We start from the raw sequence: 18,208 nt of genomic DNA on the forward strand, positions 1-18,208 counted from the left end.
GTTAAAATGGACAGTAACGGCGTTAACTTCCAATTCACGTGGCAAATTAATCTACATTTTTTCTTCTCTCTCCTCTGCCTTTTCCTGAAATGCCCCTAACTTGTATGGTTTAGTTGTGTTGGATACCTAGTCAAATGAGGCAAAGTGGGGGTAAATAACCTGCACTTTATGTGTTTGTGAATATGCCAATGTATATTTTACCAACATGGAGCCAACATTCATTTGATGGTTTCAACCTTATTCTATGTGATGCTGAAATATTTTGCATAAAAGTAGTCTTAAAGGGTGGCCGTGAAGTATTTCAACACAGTTTTATTAGTTTTGTTGTTGTTATTGCCATGAAATGTGTGTTGGGTGATTAGCTTATTTGCATGAAGTGTGTTGGATGATTAGCTTACTTGCATGAAGTGTGTGATTAACTTATTTGCGCGCAGTAGCATGGAGGTGTTTTCTAAGTTAACAATGGAGGTAGGTTTTGCAAGAAAAACATTTAATAAAGATATAAAAAAAAACTTGGGATATTTCAGGAAAAAGACAGAGAAGAGATAAGAAAAAATACAGATTCTTTCACCACGTGAGCTGGAAGTTAACTATATTAGTGTCTGTTTAACGGAAGGGACTCAATTTATACAATTTTAACAACTTTAAAATTTAATGTCTAGACTTTTAAAACTGCTATTAAAAAGAAATTAACATGTGGATACGATAAGCCTACTTAATACAGTTGGGAGACCCACCTCGTCGTGTAATCACGTTATGTACATAGTGACTCTTCGTTACCACAAACAAACACGACTTAACATCTATAGCATTCCTACACCGCCACGTTTCGGAAACACTATTCCACCATTCTAGCAATTCCAAACTCGCGTCTGCGTTTAGTTAAACTTCTCAGATTCTCGTTTGCTCCGATTTTGGCGGCGATGATGAGTTCGGCGGCGAGGGTGCCCAAGTTGGGCTCCTTCCGTCACAGCTTCGCCGAGAAGAAAGAGAGGCTGCTCTCCATGAAGGGTGGAGGTTACTCCCAAATTGGGATCGCTCTGCCGGAGTCCGACGAGGAGGACAACTCGCCGCGGAGGCGATGCTGCTCATACCGCGCTGTCTCCGACGGGATCATCGGCGTGTGGAAGAGCACGAAGCGCGTGACGGCGCGAGCATGGGAGATGGGGATGTCTGATCCCAGGAAGATCATATTCTCCGCAAAAATGGGACTCGCTCTCATTCTCCTTTCTCTTCTGATTTTCCTCAAAAAGCCCTTTGAGGACGTTAGTCGATACTCTGTTTGGGCTATTCTCACTGTCGTTGTGGTCTTCGAATTCAGCATAGGTATCTCAACCTTCAATCTACTCTCCTTTTCAAAATTCTTCAGAACAATCTTTCTCAAATCCTTGAAAAATATTACTGGAGAGAGTTTTTTGTCAGAATCATGATTTTTTTGTAAATTAACACACTATTTAACGTTTTAGGATGTAAATTAAATTTTGATACTACTAGTTAATCTTATTTAGTTAATTCCTAATGCTTACTTAAAGTCAAGAATCTAGTTGACCCCACCTGAATTGGTTCATTTGTTGTTTTTTATATTAAAATTTGGATTTGAATTTTTAAATAGAAAGTAGTAGGGTTTCTTTGGATTAAGTTTCTTTTTGGATTTATTATGTAGTTTGAGTGTTGAATTCACTATTATTTATAGTGTCGTATGCGATTTAGCCAAGAGTATTTCTCCTTAGGACAAATGTGGGTCATATATAGAATAAAAATTGAAACTATAAAAAGAAAAAATTACATCTCCTCACCTAAATTATCGTGGAATTTTTACTCTAAAAGAATATTTTGGAATTTAGCTTGCTAAGATGAGATTAGCAAATATTGAAATTATAGCTAATTTAAAGTTGAATATATCTATGCAAAAAAAATGTCGAATAACATATATAAATACTATATACATAAATATACTGGATGCCCCTGAGTGTGTTTTCTAATTGAGGGTCGGTGTAGAAAACTGTATAGAAAACTCATATAGTGTTATGTACCTGAATTAAATTCTCATCATTAGATATAAGCATGTTGTTCATCACAATCATAGCTTTATTTTTTAACATTTAACAAGTATACCTCTTTCCTTGTACTTTTTTCTTTCCAGAAAGACATTTATTATTAGTGTCTAGAATTGCACGTGATTCGTATAATTGGCTCGAACTTAGTCCTTTTATCACTTAAACCTAAAGTAACATGCAAAATTGGAACATGCGATTGACAACCAAATTCATGTCTCTTTCTTTTTTGTTTTTAATTATAAGACCTAATTAATATAAAGTGTTGTCTGTGCTCAAGTTGTTGTCATTCGTATCCGCTATGGATTAAGATAATTGTTTCCTATTTTTATTTTCGTTTTCGTTTTGGGGGTTTTAATTCCTCTTCCTCAAGGGGGAATTGTCGAAGAATATGCCTGTTTTTGTGCATAAAGGCCTTAAACCTTTTCAGTAGACATATAATTTTGTATTTTGATTGGGTCATTGGGGAGTAGGTAGAAGAAATTCAGTTAAAATATTCTATCGTGGTAGAGTGATACGTTGGTTCTGTTAATTTAGTTAGTTTGTCTAGAAAACTAATACTAATCCAAGGAAAAGTACTTGTTGACCAGTGTGTTCAGGGCAGTGGTCGGGAAAACTCAATTTTTTTGTTAAATATTATTTTGAGCTTTTAAAGTAATATTGTTTCCTTTATTAAATATATTTTACTGTCTCCTTATAGATTTCTTCTGTCTTGTAACGAACGAAATCACAGGCTATAGTTTTTTTCTGCTGCATGTTCCAAGGCCTCTACTTATTTAATTCAACTGTGTTCATGTACTTCATCTTTTATTAAATTCAATACTTTTATAAAAAATCACTGGCTGAAGTAAGACATGTATTCGTAAATTCTAATTTCAGTTATAAACAATAATTTGTGACAATGTAATCCTGCAGGGGCAACTCTTAGCAAAGGACTTAACAGAGGACTGGGGACTTTGTTAGCTGGAGGTCTAGCTTTGGGAATGGGAATCTTATCACAGTTGGCTGGAAAATGGGAAGAGCTCATCATAACTGTTAGCATCTTCACTGTAGGTCTGGAATTTGAATCACATCTGTTTCTTATGCTGATAAAGATTCATCAATTTTTTTTCTTTTTTTGAGTATGCATTGTTCTGACAGTGTTATTATGTATGACTGGCAGGATTTTGTGCCACATATGCAAAACAATATCCAACAATGAAGGCTTATGAATATGGTTTCCGTGTGTTCTTGATCACCTATTGCTACATTATTGTATCAGGGTATCGAACAGGAGAGTTTGTTCAAACAGCTATAAATAGATTTTTGCTCATTGCACTTGGTGCTGCTGTCGCACTCGGGATAAATGTATGCATATATCCAATATGGGCCGGTGAGGATCTGCATAATCTTGTGGCAAAAAATTTCGTGGGCGTTGCTGCATCATTGGAAGGTTGTCTTAGTTTTTGGAATTGTAATAGACTACCAACTAATATTTTGGTGTGGCTTCATAATCTTATTTCTTGGGTTGAATAAAGTTTTTGAGCTTCTTTTTCAGGCGTTGTTAATAACTATCTTAATTGTGTTGAATACGAGAGAGTGCCTTCTAAAATTCTTACATACCAAGCTGCTGAGGATGTGGTTTACAAAGGCTATAGATCAGCTGTTGAATCTACAAGCACAGAGGATTCATTGGTATAATCTATTTTTGTTTTGTTTCACTTTTCACAGCAAAATATTGATTATCCTTTTGACTCATTAGTACGTATTTCTTATTGAAGATGGGTTTTGCTGTATGGGAGCCACCTCATGGAAGATATAAAATGCTTAGATATCCATGGCAAAATTATGTGAAAGTAAGTGGGGCTCTAAGGCATTGTGCATTTATGGTCATGGCTATGCATGGATGTATACTTTCTGAAATACAGGTACTTCTTAAAACTTTTCTGTTCCAAAGACTTAAAAGTCTTTAGAATCTTTTGTATTTACTTTTGGTGGACGGTTTTTAGGATTTGGTTTTGCAATATACAAACAGGTTTGTAAGGCGAGGTTTACACCCACTTATATACACTTTATTTCTAGTCGATGTGAGACTTTCAACATGGCTCTAACCTAGCTCTGATACCATGTTAAGAAGTGGACTTTAAGTCTAACTCAACTCTACAAAATCGGTTTATAAGGTGAAGTTTGCTTCCACTTATATACTCTAAATTGACCTTATCTCTAGTCAACGTGGACTTCCAACAAAAATCATTGATAATTTATTTAAATAGGGATTAAAAAATTACTCCAGGTTCGACTGTTGGTGTTTTGAGGCTAGCAATGTGTGGGGTCAGAACATGAGGATTCATTAGAACAAAACGTATTTGAAGTTCCTTTAAGTACTTTTGATATAAAGATTTGCACTATGGGTCAGCATAGGTTATTCAGCTGAACCCTTAATTGTGACCAGAGAACAAAACCAAAAGCACTTAACAAACTTCATCTAAGTATTTTTTTCCCAAACTGAGATCGACTATTAAATTAAGTCATTTGGGTTTATAGAGAAATGTCTACTGATTGTAAACCTTAGACCTGGAAAAATCAATTTTACTCGCACATACTGGAATTTAGCTTCATTTTTTGTAATCCACTGTCAATTACTTTGATCCCCAAGTTCAGAAAGCTAATATTACTTCAGCTTCTCTTAACTTTTATTATCCACTATTAACCCCTTCAGCCCGAAAATCTTGTATTCTTAGTGGCTGAACGAGAGATGCAGTCAGATCTTGACTTTAACCCAACTATACCCCATGTGTCACTACTGGTACCTGATACATACTGGGACTCAGTATATAGTTTCTGGCTTAAAAATCCTTTTCTGTTATTTTTGACATGAAAACGGATAAACTTGAGGTTGTTTTCACCTCGTCATATTTGACATGCTAATCAGTGCTGTCTTTTCTCATTCTCGTAGGTTGAATATGGTCACTGCATGAACTCAAGTTTTTATGAGGCCAAAGTACTGTTTCACTTTTCTATTTCTTGTCAAAAACAGTATATTGGTATAATGTGTTCCAATTCTTCTAATATTTACTTTTACAATTGCTTTTATGGTTCCTAATCATATGAAGTAACTAATTTACTGCTAGGACTCTGCGTGGTTGATTTACGCTTGAAACTTTGGTGGAATAATTTATCCATAACATCTATAAGTGGTGTTATTATGTGGTTTAGACTTTATAGATCAGGGAGTTAGTTAGGAGTTAGTTGGGAATCAGTTAGGAATTGTTAACTATCTTTGTTAACTGTTTTTCTATTTGTACAGTTCATATTTTAGGTTTGTAATTAATTCTTAGAAATTTTGGGAAACTTTTCTTCTTCTCTCTTTCTCTACTCTTTCCAATCTTAAAAACACACTTCAGATATCTATTAAAATATTTTTTACTATGTATTTTTGGAGTAAGGCACCGAGTTACTCCCTGATATTACAATTACTAGTTAATTTAGTGCCTGAAATTATAAAAAATCTAATTTCAGTCCTTATACCAGCCATTAATATTTTTGGTTGTTATTTTTTTAATTTCAAAGATTAGAACGATTGATGTTTGACAACATTAGGGACTAAAATGACTGCCATTTTAGTAACTTTTGGGAGGTACAATGACACTTTTATAATTTAAGTGATAGTTGCTCATGATTTCAATGAATTTTTACATTACTTTTCTTGTGTTCTTTCTCCTGACAGAGCATACTTCAAAATTTCGGATAATTTAAAGTTAAATAGTTGGGAAATTTTAATTCTTATTCCAAACGTTTTTTTTTTTATGATTTATGCAAAAACACGTGTACTTAGCCTCCCTTGTAAATAAACAGGCACCACCAGAGAAGAGACAAGTCTTTAGAAGGGAGCTTCAGAAGGTGGGTTCTGAAGGGGCAAAAATTCTAAGGGATCTCGGAAACAAAGTAAAAAAAATGGAGAAACTAGGCGAGGAAGACATTCTTTACGAAGTACACGAGGCAGCAGAAGAATTGCAGCAGAAAATTGACAAAAAGTCCTTCCTCCTTGTGAATTCAGAGAGCTGGGAAATCGGAAACCGGCCAAGAGGGGAGGGTGATCCTCAAGATCTCTTGAACGTGGATGAAGAAAGACACTTTTTGGAGTACAAGTCTCTAAGTGAAGCTGTGCTTGATCTCAGAGCTGTCAAAGTTCCAAAAGGTTGGGGAGAACAAGCAGCTCCTGAGAAGAAACCTGCAGTGCCTGTAGGTGTTGGTGATGAAAACATGTTCAGGAAACAGATATCTTGGCCTGCTCATATTTCCTTCACAGCAGATGCAGTGACAAAAGAGGAAGAATCTAAAACGTATGAAAGTGCTAGTTCTTTGTCTCTAGCCACTTTTACATCCCTTCTGATCGAGTTTGTGGCAAGGCTCCAGAACCTTGTAGATTCTTTCGAAGAGTTAGGCGAGAGAGCAAAATTTAAGGACCCTCTTGAGCAAGCACCAACAACAACTGGAGGGTTTTGGAACCGGTTGTGTAATGTTTTGACGGTCAAGGATTGAGAATTTGAGAAATGGCAGCATTGACTAATCTGAATTAAATGCTGAAATCCCAAAATCATAGTGTGTACCTTTTTTTTCTCCTCGAGATCAACTGAACTCATCCTCAAAGCCATCATTCTTTATTGACTTCGTAAGCCCAGAACAACTCACCTAAATCAACCGCTGAGTGCTATTACTAAGGTAATAGGATTTCCTCTATGATTTTTATTTATATAATTTTGTATGATAAAAACAAAAAATAATTCATCATGTGATTTTAATTTATGTATTTTTTTTGTATATATAGACACGTTTGTCGTTTTAGGATTTTACTCTTACTACTCAGTAGTTAAAGAAGAAAGTTTATAAATCACACTAAATTAAGGAAATTTTCATTATTATTTTTTTTATTGCTATATAAATTCACATTTTATGTAATCAAAGATATTTATATAAAACTTGCTCTTGAGGTGGAAAATGAATGTTATATATTCTTAACTTATTTAATAATCTCCAATAATGTGACTTGTCGTAATAATATATCAAGCTTTTTTTTTTTATGAAAAAAATTATCAACCTTTATTAAGGTCATCCTGAACAGGACACTAAACATCTTGCAACTATTATTATCACAATACAATTGAACGAGAAATTGTACCTAACTGGATTTTGAATCGGTAAGAAACCTTCATAGACCATTCTTTTTAGTATTTATATGTAATGTATATAGTTACAACCTTTTGTTTCTTTTAATGTTATGATGTTACCTCTATAGTTGGTGGTTTTAACAAAGTTCCTTTTCCCGAAGTATTTTAGAAAGCATTCATGTGTTTAGCTATTTACACTAAGAGCATAAGTTAAATTTGATTTAGTGTGGAAGAAATACATTACAAGTCTTTGATATATTTTTTTATTGGTTAAAGTTTGATTTTGAGATCTCTGTTTCAATGACTTAAGATCATGTCTTAAATTTCTTGTACTATTTCAATGTTTTGTATTCTTCTAAATCATCTCTCATAAGTATCATATAATCAACATATATCATAAGAAGTAATGTATGATTTTAGTTGCTATGTTGACATTCAAAAACCATCATTGACTTGGTTGTTTTAGTCAACATATTGATTTATTCAACTTGTATACCTTTTTTTGTCTTGTGTATTCAAAATCTCAAATGTTTCTAATTATTTCATATAAACTTCTTTAGACAATTATCAATATAAGAAGACATTTTTTTTTATTAAATCGTTGAAAGGATAAATTAAAACTAGAGATAACAATACTCAAAATGTGCTAATTTTGGATATGAGAACAAATATTTTAGTGTAATTTATTTCAAATGGTTGTGTATATTCCTATGTTACTAATTGTGTATATTCCTATGTTACTGATCTATCTTTGCATGTCTCAACTCTACCATGTGTATTATATTACATACCCCTATCGACATTCTAATAATTTTTTTCCAATCGGATAATCTACCAATTCTTTCGATTTATTTTATTGCAAGATCTCATCTCATTTATAACAGCATTACAGATGAAATTAACTAAAGCTTTATAAACATTGTTAAAAATAAATAATTAACTTACGTAATATTTGAATTAAATAAATTTTTATTTTTAATGTGATTACTCATAAGTATTTGATGTCATTGGTTAAATCAAAATCATAAATAGACATAAAAATGTTTCTAATAACACAATTTGACATAATTTATATATATATATATATATATATATATATATATATAAAGATTATTTAACAAATGTATAATATGTTATATCGTCATTATGAATATAAAATGTTTTATTTTGATATGGTTATGAATATACAAACTCTTGCTTTCGATGTGGTTAAATTTTTCGCGTTATGTAATTGTTGATATGATAAAATTGTTACTTTGTTCTCATATTTAAACACATTAAACCAAATATTTATTTAAAATTTTCAAATTATACTTTTCAGATAAAATAATCACTAAATTGTTTTATTTAATTTTTTAATCTTAAGCAAATTAATTCTAAATAACACAAGCATAAAAATACTCATGCAAACAACAAAAATTATCATATGAAAATGTTAACTTCTATAATTATTATCAATATGAAAATTCTCTTTTTTACCCAATACATAAAAGTTAAGCTCAAACAACTATTACTTCAGTTCAAAATATTATTCCCTAACATAGAAATAGAAATAAAAAATACTTGGATTAAAATACTCTCCATTTGTAATTATTAGTCGTAAATTATTCTAAATTTTCATTCTTTTCCGTCACTCACAATAACAATAGAGTAAAAATTTGCTACAACTATAATAATATATATTATAATTCTTTTCAACGTATGGCTTACTTTGTCTTTACAATCCAACCGAGGAATATCATTACAAAAAATAAATTTAAAAAGGAAACAATTTAAAAATTTAAAAACTTTTTTTTTTTTACAATAGAAGAATTAATTGACAGTGCATATTATTTGTAGTTTGATTTCAATTATTCTAAAGAAGAAATCATATTTACGCTACAATCTTTTATAATATTTTTTTTTTTTCAAAATTATAAGAAGAAATTTGCAGCCAATGATGAACAATACAAGGAGAAGAAGCAGTTACACCCTCGAGAATGGTGAAATTCCAGGGAAAATTATAAATCCAAATTTCTCCCAATCCAAACGGCAGATCCGATCCGCGCTACATTCCCATTCCTCTCCGTCCTTCAACAAATTTCCTTTCAGGTGTCACAACATCACTTCTCTTTCTTCCTTCTCTCTCTTTCTCTCTCTGCCACAGCAACACATTCATTCATTTTTTTTTCTCAGTTTTTTTTTTCAATTTCTCTTCGAACTACGGCTCAATTGCTTTAGATCAAGAAGTGTATTGTAGATTTCTTGTTTCTCTCACGCTCTTTCCTTTTGTCGTTTTGTGTTTTGAATTTTTGCTTAATTGAAATCAAGTGAATCGTTGATCTTCGATCCTTGCAGTTTTTGAGGATCCGGTGAAACCACATGGCGATGGTGGACCAGCCTCTGTATCCGATTGCCGTATTGATCGATGAGCTGAAGAACGAGGATATTCAGCTGCGGCTGAACTCGATCCGACGGCTCTCCACGATCGCGCGGGCGCTTGGCGAGGAGCGGACGCGGAAGGAGCTGATTCCGTTTCTCAGCGAGAACAACGACGATGACGATGAAGTGCTTCTCGCAATGGCCGAAGAATTGGGTGTGTTCATTCCCTACGTGGGAGGCGTGGAACACGCCAACGTGCTTCTTCCTCCGTTGGAGACGCTCTGCACCGTTGAGGAAACTTGCGTCAGAGACAAATCGGTGGAGTCGCTGTGTAGGATTGGGGCTCAGATGAAGGAGCAGGATTTGGTTGAACACTTCATTCCTTTAGTTAAGGTAGTACATATACATAGTTGCCTGCGTTTTTATTCAGCATTTTAGGTTTTGTTTGTATAAACTTCATTGTAAGTTCTTTGAAGTGAGTTTTCCATAAGCTATAAAATCAAATTATGCCCCTCAGGTTTCGGAGAAGTTAATGAAAATAATTTCTCTGAAAATTAAATGCATACGTTGATTTGAGCTTAGGCCTCATTTCATTTTACTTGCTCACGAGGAATTTATCTAAATAGGATTATATTATGAGTCTGATTGTGGTTTGAGTGGGATTCATTGTTTTTGTTATTTTGGTTGTTGTAGAGGCTGGCTGCTGGCGAGTGGTTCACAGCACGAGTTTCGTCTTGTGGTTTGTTCCATATTGCTTACCCTAGTGCGCCGGAGGTGGTGAAGACTGAACTGAGAGCCATATATGGCCAGCTCTGTCAAGATGATATGCCGATGGTTAGGAGATCTGCTGCTACAAACTTGGGAAAGTTTGCTGCCACCGTTGAAGCTCCTCACTTGAAATCAGACATCATGTCTGTGTTTGAGGATCTTACACAAGATGGTATGTGAAGATGATGTGGCGAATTCCAGCATCTCATCATTAATCTGTTATATAATAGTAGGATAGAGGCAACAGTTTTAGTGTTTGTAATTGTATATAGTTCAAAAAATTTTCTTCTTAGATGAGTTGAGGACCCACGTAGTTAGTTAGCTGTGAATGACATTACTCAGGCTATCTGTTTCTTCTAGGGATTTATGTTTGTCTATAATCACCTTGTCTAGATTGGGAATTAGATATATTTAAGTTCACAAGATTAACAAGAAAGAAACTGAAAACAAAATAGAAGATTGCATCTGATTAAGGTATTTTTGGAGTCTTAGAGAAATTTCAACTATTTCATGCGTGATGTTAATCTGAAAGGTATTCATGAAAGTAAAGACCCTAGAATACAAAAAATATTATGTAACAGTCTAATGGTTCTCAACTGTTCATATTTGATCTCTGTTTATCTTAGTTTCCTCTTAGTCCAAAATCTTGGTATAAAAGGTGAAATATGTATGTTAAAAGTTTATAAATAACAGCAGACACTTGCAGACTTTCACTGATTGCCTTTTGTTATTGATCTTTGCAATAAAAGGAACAGTGATAATATTTTTAATTAGGAAGACGCCAGATGGTGGACCTGTTCAAGTGAGATTCACATAACTGCTAGTCATGAATAGAACAATTGTATCATTCTTCCTTATAATATTATCAGGAACCTTGGCATACTGAAGTTTTTGTTTGTCAGTATATTAGAGTGACTAATGGGAGAAATAAATACAGGTTTAGTCCATTATGGTCATTTGTGGAATAACTATTTTAGTCTATTTTTTAAGTTGATTGGTTGGATGGAGTTGCGTGTATTAACCAATGATTTCTTGACCCTTGTTCTTGCAGATCAAGATTCTGTTCGGCTGCTTGCTGTTGAGGGTTGTGCAGCTCTAGGAAAATTGTTGGAGCCTCAGGATTGTGTGGCACATATTCTTCCTGTCATAGTCAATTTTTCTCAGGTTTGTTGACCATTAGCAATTCTATATATGTAGAGATATATCTTCCATAGCCATTTTGTCCCTCATGCTCGAGCATACTAAACATATGCTTAGTACTCTACTCTTAACAGAGAGAAAGCGAGGGTAGCAGCTCTTAGAAAAAATAATGTAGAATTGCACCAAAGATAGTATGATCATGTGAAAGAAGACCAATAGAAGCTGCAGAAATAGAGTTGATTAAATGGAGGACAGGCTATTAGTACAACTTAGAGGAAGAACGAGAAAACTTTATAAACCATTAAAAAGAATTTAGATCTAATTAACTTCTATGAAGACTCGATTTTGGACAGAACACAATGGTGTGGGAAAAGTATTTTGTTTTTGTTGAATAATATTATATGAAAGGATTCTTTATTTACCCTTGATAGCTACATGTTTTGGGCATGATTGTGGCTTATTTGTTACTTTTTGAAGCATACACTTCTGTAAATACAAATTTTATTGAACAACTAACCTGTATGAATATGATGCACTGTACCTAGATCTTTGTTGGTGGAAGAATGATAATCTTACACTAATTCAAATTAAAAGATTAAAGTTGGAAATGGACCTGCTAGGGTGATAACATTCCCCACACCACTGCATTAGCACATATTGAAGTCGCATGACATTAGTTTGTTGACTTGTGAGTAGTAATGAATTGCATCAGGAGTTATTTGACAGTTGAATTAGTTTAATCCTGATGCAGGTCTCTAGAAGTTGGATTCTTTTATGGTTTTACTGTTAGTTAGTTGTCTGCATGCTTTTCATATTTAGTAGTCCCATCCTTTTTGTCATTTTGAAGAACCTTTTTTCGTGTTCTCAATATCAAAAGCCAAAAAACTAAATAAAAAATTAATTTGGGTTTTGCTGGCTTGTGTTGTTTCCAACTTTCTGAAGTGAATTTTTGTTTGTTTTTGTCACATTTACATAGTTGAATTACTTCTTATACAGGACAAGTCATGGCGTGTTCGTTACATGGTTGCAAATCAACTATATGAGCTATGTGAAGCTGTTGGTCCTGATCCCACCAGGTAACCATTTATGTCTTCTATCTGAAAGTCCGTGTTACTAATCACTGAACATTTTTCATTGGTAAAAAAACTACCATGCTTCATTATTTCTTTATAATCTATGACATTATTTAAAAAATTAAAATGTATTTGTTTCCTAGATTCAAGTTGACTTATATAAATGTGATGCATTTGTAGGTCAGAATTGGTTCCTGCCTATGTTAGGCTGCTGCGTGATAATGAAGCTGAAGTACGTATTGCTGCTGCTGGGAAAGTAACTAAGTTCTCGCGCATTCTAAGTCCTGAACTTGCCATTCAGCATATTCTACCCTGTGTGAAGGTATACAGTTACCTTGGACTCTTACAGTTTTAGAATTTATGATAATACCTCAATTACATCGATCAAGTTTACCTAATATAGGAGCTATCAAGCGATTCATCTCAACATGTTCGCTCTGCATTGGCTTCCGTTATAATGGGAATGGCACCAGTGTTGGGGAAGGTATGAGGCTTTCTCTAAGCTCTTAAATTATAGAAACATAAAATTAGGACATTTACAAATGTGTCTACGGAGGTGTTTGAAAAGGGATAGAAAATCACATGGCTTAGGTTATTATATGAATAAATGGTTTAGCATGTAAGGAATTCTTTCCAAATGTGACTTAAGTATTTAATTGTTATGGGAGAGAAAAACGAGAAGTAATGTGAAGGAATTCATGTATCTTGATTATACAATGGAGGTTTTTATTTATAATTAGAGCCAAAGGCATATTGAGTAAGGGCTACACAATTATACTGCTCATGTTATTCCTAATTACGGTATTTTCATTTTTATACAATACATTACATAATTACAAAATTCCTACCCATTTGCATCAATAGTTAAAAATGTTTTGTTATGTTTTTTTCTCATGGCAGATATGTTTTATCCTATTATAAGGGCAATTGCCATATCTACCTTAAAATTCTATTAGAATATGATTTCGTGGTTTACTATATATTTAAATTGCCTTCACTAATCAATAAGTTGAATAAAGATTTTGAAAAAATAAAATTATTTTACATGTTAGAGTTATTACCATGAGATAAATTTATGCCTCTATTCACCATCTAACCTCAATCACTTGGGCTATTGCTCAGATAACTCAATTTTATATACCTTTTTTCTTGCATAGTTATTTTTGAGTTAGAATTTTTCTTTTGGGGGAAACTATCCTTTTTTAAATGTACAAATTAGTTTAAGATCATGGTTTGTTATTTATACTTTTCTCTTTATCTTAATTCCCTTTTCATAAAAAAATGGCAAGAATTATCTTTCGAATCAGATAATTCATTCAGGTCTTGATTTCTTTATTTCTTGACTAATAGATCGATCACATTTCTATACAATATCATTACTTTTTTTTTATTGATATTAATGTTAAGAATAAATTGTTTTTGTGCCTATGTATTGTTTCGTTCCCATTCACACTTTAAATTTTCTAGATCCTCCACCTAGCACTTGCAGTGGCATTAAACGTCAGGTTATATATTTATCACTATCCATAAACATATCATGCCTCATGTGGTGAAATAGGCATACTATTGTATCTCTACAATACATGCATTTGGCAGGATTTGGTCTATTTGCTTTCCAAACTTTGGCCATTCCCTTATAGAAAAAAAAAATTAGTTAATAATATTCTGGTCTGTACAAAATATGAAAAACTGAAATTAAAACCTTTACCTATTTTCTCCACTTTATTTTTGGACCTCTGCCTATTTTCTCCACTTTATTGTTTTTCATCTCCTCATACTAGCACGTTTGTTTCTGTTTTCTAATACTCTGCTCTGTTGGGAGAAATATTTGATTTTATTCCTTTACTCTTGATACTGTTCCTACCTAAAAGCAATTCAACTTAGGTGCCTTCTTGCTTTTCCAATAATTATGTGGTGGTTGCAGGATGCAACAATTGAGCAACTCCTGCCTATTTTCCTTTCTCTTTTGAAAGACGAATTTCCTGATGTCAGACTAAATATTATCAGCAAGCTTGATCAAGTGAATCAGGTTTGTGGCTTAAAATTCAACGTTCTTTTAGATTGGCTATGTACGTTTCAAAATTATTATTTTTCATATACTACCTCTTAGAAGCTTGTAATTTTACACGTGGATTGCAGGTTATTGGTATCGATTTGTTATCTCAGTCTCTGTTGCCAGCTATTGTGGAGCTTGCCGAGGATCGGCACTGGAGAGTTCGACTTGCTATCATAGAATATATACCCTTATTGGCAAGCCAATTGGGTGTTGGGTTTTTTGATGATAAGCTCGGTGCTCTTTGCATGCAATGGCTAAAGGACAAGGTATGTGAAGCAAGTGCAATTATTTTCAATTGGTTCTAATCTTACTTTTTATGTCTATTTTATTGAAAACAAGTTATTTTGTCTTGAGCTTTACGAATGTTATTATAAATTTCATATATATATGTGTATTGTTTTTTAAACAAATGTTTAGTTTATGCAATATTTTGTATGTTTAAGCTAAAAGAAATGATAGAATTACATGTCTTTGGGAATTTGTACTGCGCTGTTGGTGAAGATTGGGTTTGCCCAATGTGCTCCATTTTTGGTATATTTGGTTGGAAAGAAATGCCAAAACGATTTGGGATAGGTTGTACACTTAACTTCTTTGTGGTCTAAGGACTTTCTAGGAGAACTATATTTTATAGTTCTTCAGAGAGATTGACATGCATTGATACATGTTTCATGTTCTTGATTTTTATGTTTTCCTTTTGATTATTTTTTGGATTAGCTTTTCAGGATATCCTATCCTCTTGTAGTAGTACCTTCTGTCTTTCCTAAGAAGTTTTTATGATAATCAAAATGATGGTGATGATAATAATAATAATAATGTGATTTTTTCTATAATTTTAAAGCTCTCATTATTAGCTTTAATATGTTACTTTTAAATAAACAAGTCAGGTCAAACTCTACTACAGTGCTTGGCTTTTTTTAATGGTGCTTATATCTGACATGTATTTTCGTGGCCTTTTCTTTTCGCATGAAAAGGAAAAAGAAGAGAAATTGGTGTTACTTACATATCTTAATTTTAGAAGGCGAAAAGAATAAGCAAAAGTTAGTGTAAGTTATTTAATGTTTAATTTTCAATTTGATGGTGGTTTAGGATTGGCTGTAGAAAGACCCAAAAGGAAAATACCACTTAATGTTTCATATAAAGATTACAAGTCTTATGTTTGATGGAAGGTTTAAACTGAATCTTCCATTGAACGGGTCGGTTATAAAAAATATTCAAAACTCTTCTGGTCACGAAGCTAACTATTCATTCTTTCCTTTTTACTAGGGGTAGGGGTGTTCAATTCTTTTCTGCTTCTTATTTTAGTATTTTTTATTATAGATTCGTTGTGTTATATTGACTTTCTTTAATGTATGTTCATGTATTTGTAGGTATACTCAATCCGTGACGCGGCCGCAAATAACATCAAACGCTTAGCAGAAGAATTTGGACCGGATTGGGCAATGCAACACATTATTCCCCAGGTTTGAAAACAGACACTTAGTTTGTTGATATACATTTTCAGTATATTTTACCTTGAACTACAGAAAAGGATTCCTACACCAGTGATATCATAGAACATCCTTAATGTTTACCTTGACATTCTATCTGCGGCCAATTTTGCTTAGGTTATGAAATTTGTTTAAAGATCAATTAAAATTAATATAGGTTTCTTGGTATTGACATCTTAGCGTAAAGCCCATATTCAACTATAGACTAATAAGAAAACAAAAAATTACAAGATAATATTGATTTAGAAATAATGATAATGAAAAAGTAAGCACACGATATCAAGAAATGAAACGAACTATTGGAATGGGTTTGCGAGCTGCAAAAGGAATTACACAGGGCTAAAAGGTTAAAGTGAAAAGAAAAGAGAAGTCTTACATTCTTTAAAGGCATTGGGAGAAGGAAAACAAGGTTTATATCATTTAAAGAAACCCTAGATTTTGAATTGGGTTCGGTAGTGACTGGGGAAAGATTCTATTCTATCTACTTGTAGAATGTGTGCTGGAAATTTTGTTGCAGTAGACACTTTTCTTAGTACTTCAAGGATTAGAAAAATATGTCCTGAATGCTATTATCTAATGAACTACTGTATCCTTTGCAGGTTTTGGACATGGTTACTGATCCACACTATCTGTATCGGATGACGATCCTACAAGCAATTTCTCTACTGGCTCCTGTTTTGGGCTCGGATATTACTTCTTCAAAACTGCTCCCTCTGGTCATTAATGCATCAAAAGATAGGTAAAATTGTGGAGTCCTTACTTCTTTTGTGTATCTTCCTTTGAGCCAATACTCATAGCATGTCTTGCAGGGTACCTAATATCAAATTCAATGTAGCCAAAGTGTTGCAGTCCCTCATCCCAATTGTTGATCAGTCTGTAAGTAGCTTCCATTTAAGGTTTCATCTTTAACATGCCCCCATCACATAGTTACTTGGACTACAATACCGTATGGATCTCTAAACTAAAAAATCTAGTATTTTGAAAACTAATCCGAGGAGAGCCATATTATTTGTTAATTTGGTTCAGAAATATTGAGGTCCAGATTAATTTTTGTTGTAAATTATTTTATGCTACTTTGAATTGGTTGTTTCTTGACTTTATCACTATAAAAAGAATTTCAAACTAATTATTTGTGGAAAATGCTTGGATTACAAAACTAGTTGGTTGAAAGCTAAGCTGACTGTTTGGTACTGGTAAATGGCAATGTTATCACTTGAAAATCTCTGTCCCAATTGTTCTCAATAGACTATAGTTTGTTTTTTTCAATAAAGCTTGTGACAGTGAGGAATGATATGAAATGCATTACTGTTTAATAGAAGACTGTTGGGTTGCCCTCTCCCAATGCATGATTTTTTTAGCGTCTCTTTAATTACTGATCGTAATTATCGTTTGAATAATGAAGGTCGTTGAGAATACCATCCGTCCCTGTCTGGTTGAGCTGAGTGAGGATCCAGATGTTGATGTTAGGTTTTTCGCCTCTCAAGCACTACAATCTAGTGATCAAGTCAAGATGTCTAGCTAGATCAGTCTGCATGTTGTCGTTAGTTTTTCTTTCTTTTTCTTTTATATAAGATTTACATTTTCTTGTGTAATTGGCAACATGCCAACTTGCCCAATCTTTTGTATCACATATCATTGTGGTGATCCTGCTTTGCTTTCATTTTATCAGTATTACCAGGTTCTTTGTAGTGAAGAAACATTGTCCGGAGGTGAGATCGGTTTTGATGACCACTAATTATGATTTACCAATGTGAACATATTTTGTATGAAATTTTGATTTACCAATACAATGAATATATTCATTATCTGCTTAAAATATGTCCATTCTAAAATATCAGCAGCTAATGTAAAAAAAGTGGGAAATTAGGTTTGGATTATTAGACACTTCAAAGTAAAACAAACATTTATTCGGTAACCATATAAACTTAAACTCTTAATTGAGTAGGTTTTTTCTTATAATTCCACATTTTCTTTCATATATAATTCCGCACAAAGATTTTAGATTCAGTGGTTTAAATTTTTTTGGATTGAGTGATTCATGTTTTGCAAATCACCCTATTCGAAAATTAAGAAAATTAGACATTGTGTTTTAGAGTGCATAAATCTAAAATTATTAATTTTT

The 18,208-nt window shown here is 33.2% G+C and overlaps 2 protein-coding genes across 5 annotated transcripts; both read left to right on the plus strand.

Annotated features, from left to right (window-relative positions):
* The first annotated feature begins 711 nt into the window (after nt 1–711).
* On the plus strand, nt 712–6,953 carry LOC108344616 (aluminum-activated malate transporter 9). Of its 2 annotated transcripts, XM_052867215.1 has the most exons (7): nt 749–1,326; nt 2,970–3,107; nt 3,217–3,486; nt 3,592–3,728; nt 3,815–3,961; nt 4,990–5,034; nt 5,889–6,953. In XM_052867215.1, the coding sequence occupies exons 1-7, from the start codon at nt 924–926 to the stop codon at nt 6,573–6,575; spliced, it is 1,827 nt and encodes a 608-aa protein (XP_052723175.1). In that variant the 5' UTR covers nt 749–923; the 3' UTR covers nt 6,576–6,953. The 2 variants fall into 2 exon arrangements, with proteins under 2 accessions (XP_017438535.1, XP_052723175.1); XM_017583046.2 differs by lacking the exon at nt 4,990–5,034 and having other exon boundaries at nt 712–1,326.
* Nucleotides 6,954–9,133: 2,180 nt separating this feature from the next.
* Nucleotides 9,134–17,902, plus strand: LOC108344617 (serine/threonine-protein phosphatase 2A 65 kDa regulatory subunit A beta isoform). 3 transcript variants are annotated; one of them, XM_017583050.2, is made up of 14 exons: nt 9,134–9,292; nt 9,539–9,955; nt 10,256–10,502; nt 11,382–11,494; nt 12,467–12,546; nt 12,724–12,865; nt 12,947–13,027; nt 14,468–14,572; nt 14,683–14,865; nt 15,967–16,059; nt 16,686–16,825; nt 16,896–16,962; nt 17,489–17,626; nt 17,756–17,902. In XM_017583050.2, the coding sequence occupies exons 2-13, from the start codon at nt 9,563–9,565 to the stop codon at nt 17,606–17,608; spliced, it is 1,764 nt and encodes a 587-aa protein (XP_017438539.1). In that variant the 5' UTR covers nt 9,134–9,292; nt 9,539–9,562; the 3' UTR covers nt 17,609–17,626; nt 17,756–17,902. The 3 variants fall into 3 exon arrangements, with proteins under 3 accessions (XP_017438539.1, XP_017438537.1, XP_017438538.1); XM_017583048.2 differs by having other exon boundaries at nt 17,489–17,902; XM_017583049.2 differs by lacking the exon at nt 9,134–9,292 and adding an exon at nt 9,309–9,436 and having other exon boundaries at nt 17,489–17,902.
* The last annotated feature ends 306 nt before the right edge of the window (nt 17,903–18,208 follow it).

The sequence above is a fragment of the Vigna angularis genome, chromosome 8, assembly GCF_016808095.1.
Source record: "Vigna angularis cultivar LongXiaoDou No.4 chromosome 8, ASM1680809v1, whole genome shotgun sequence".
NCBI classification, from domain to species: Eukaryota; Viridiplantae; Streptophyta; class Magnoliopsida; order Fabales; family Fabaceae; genus Vigna; species Vigna angularis.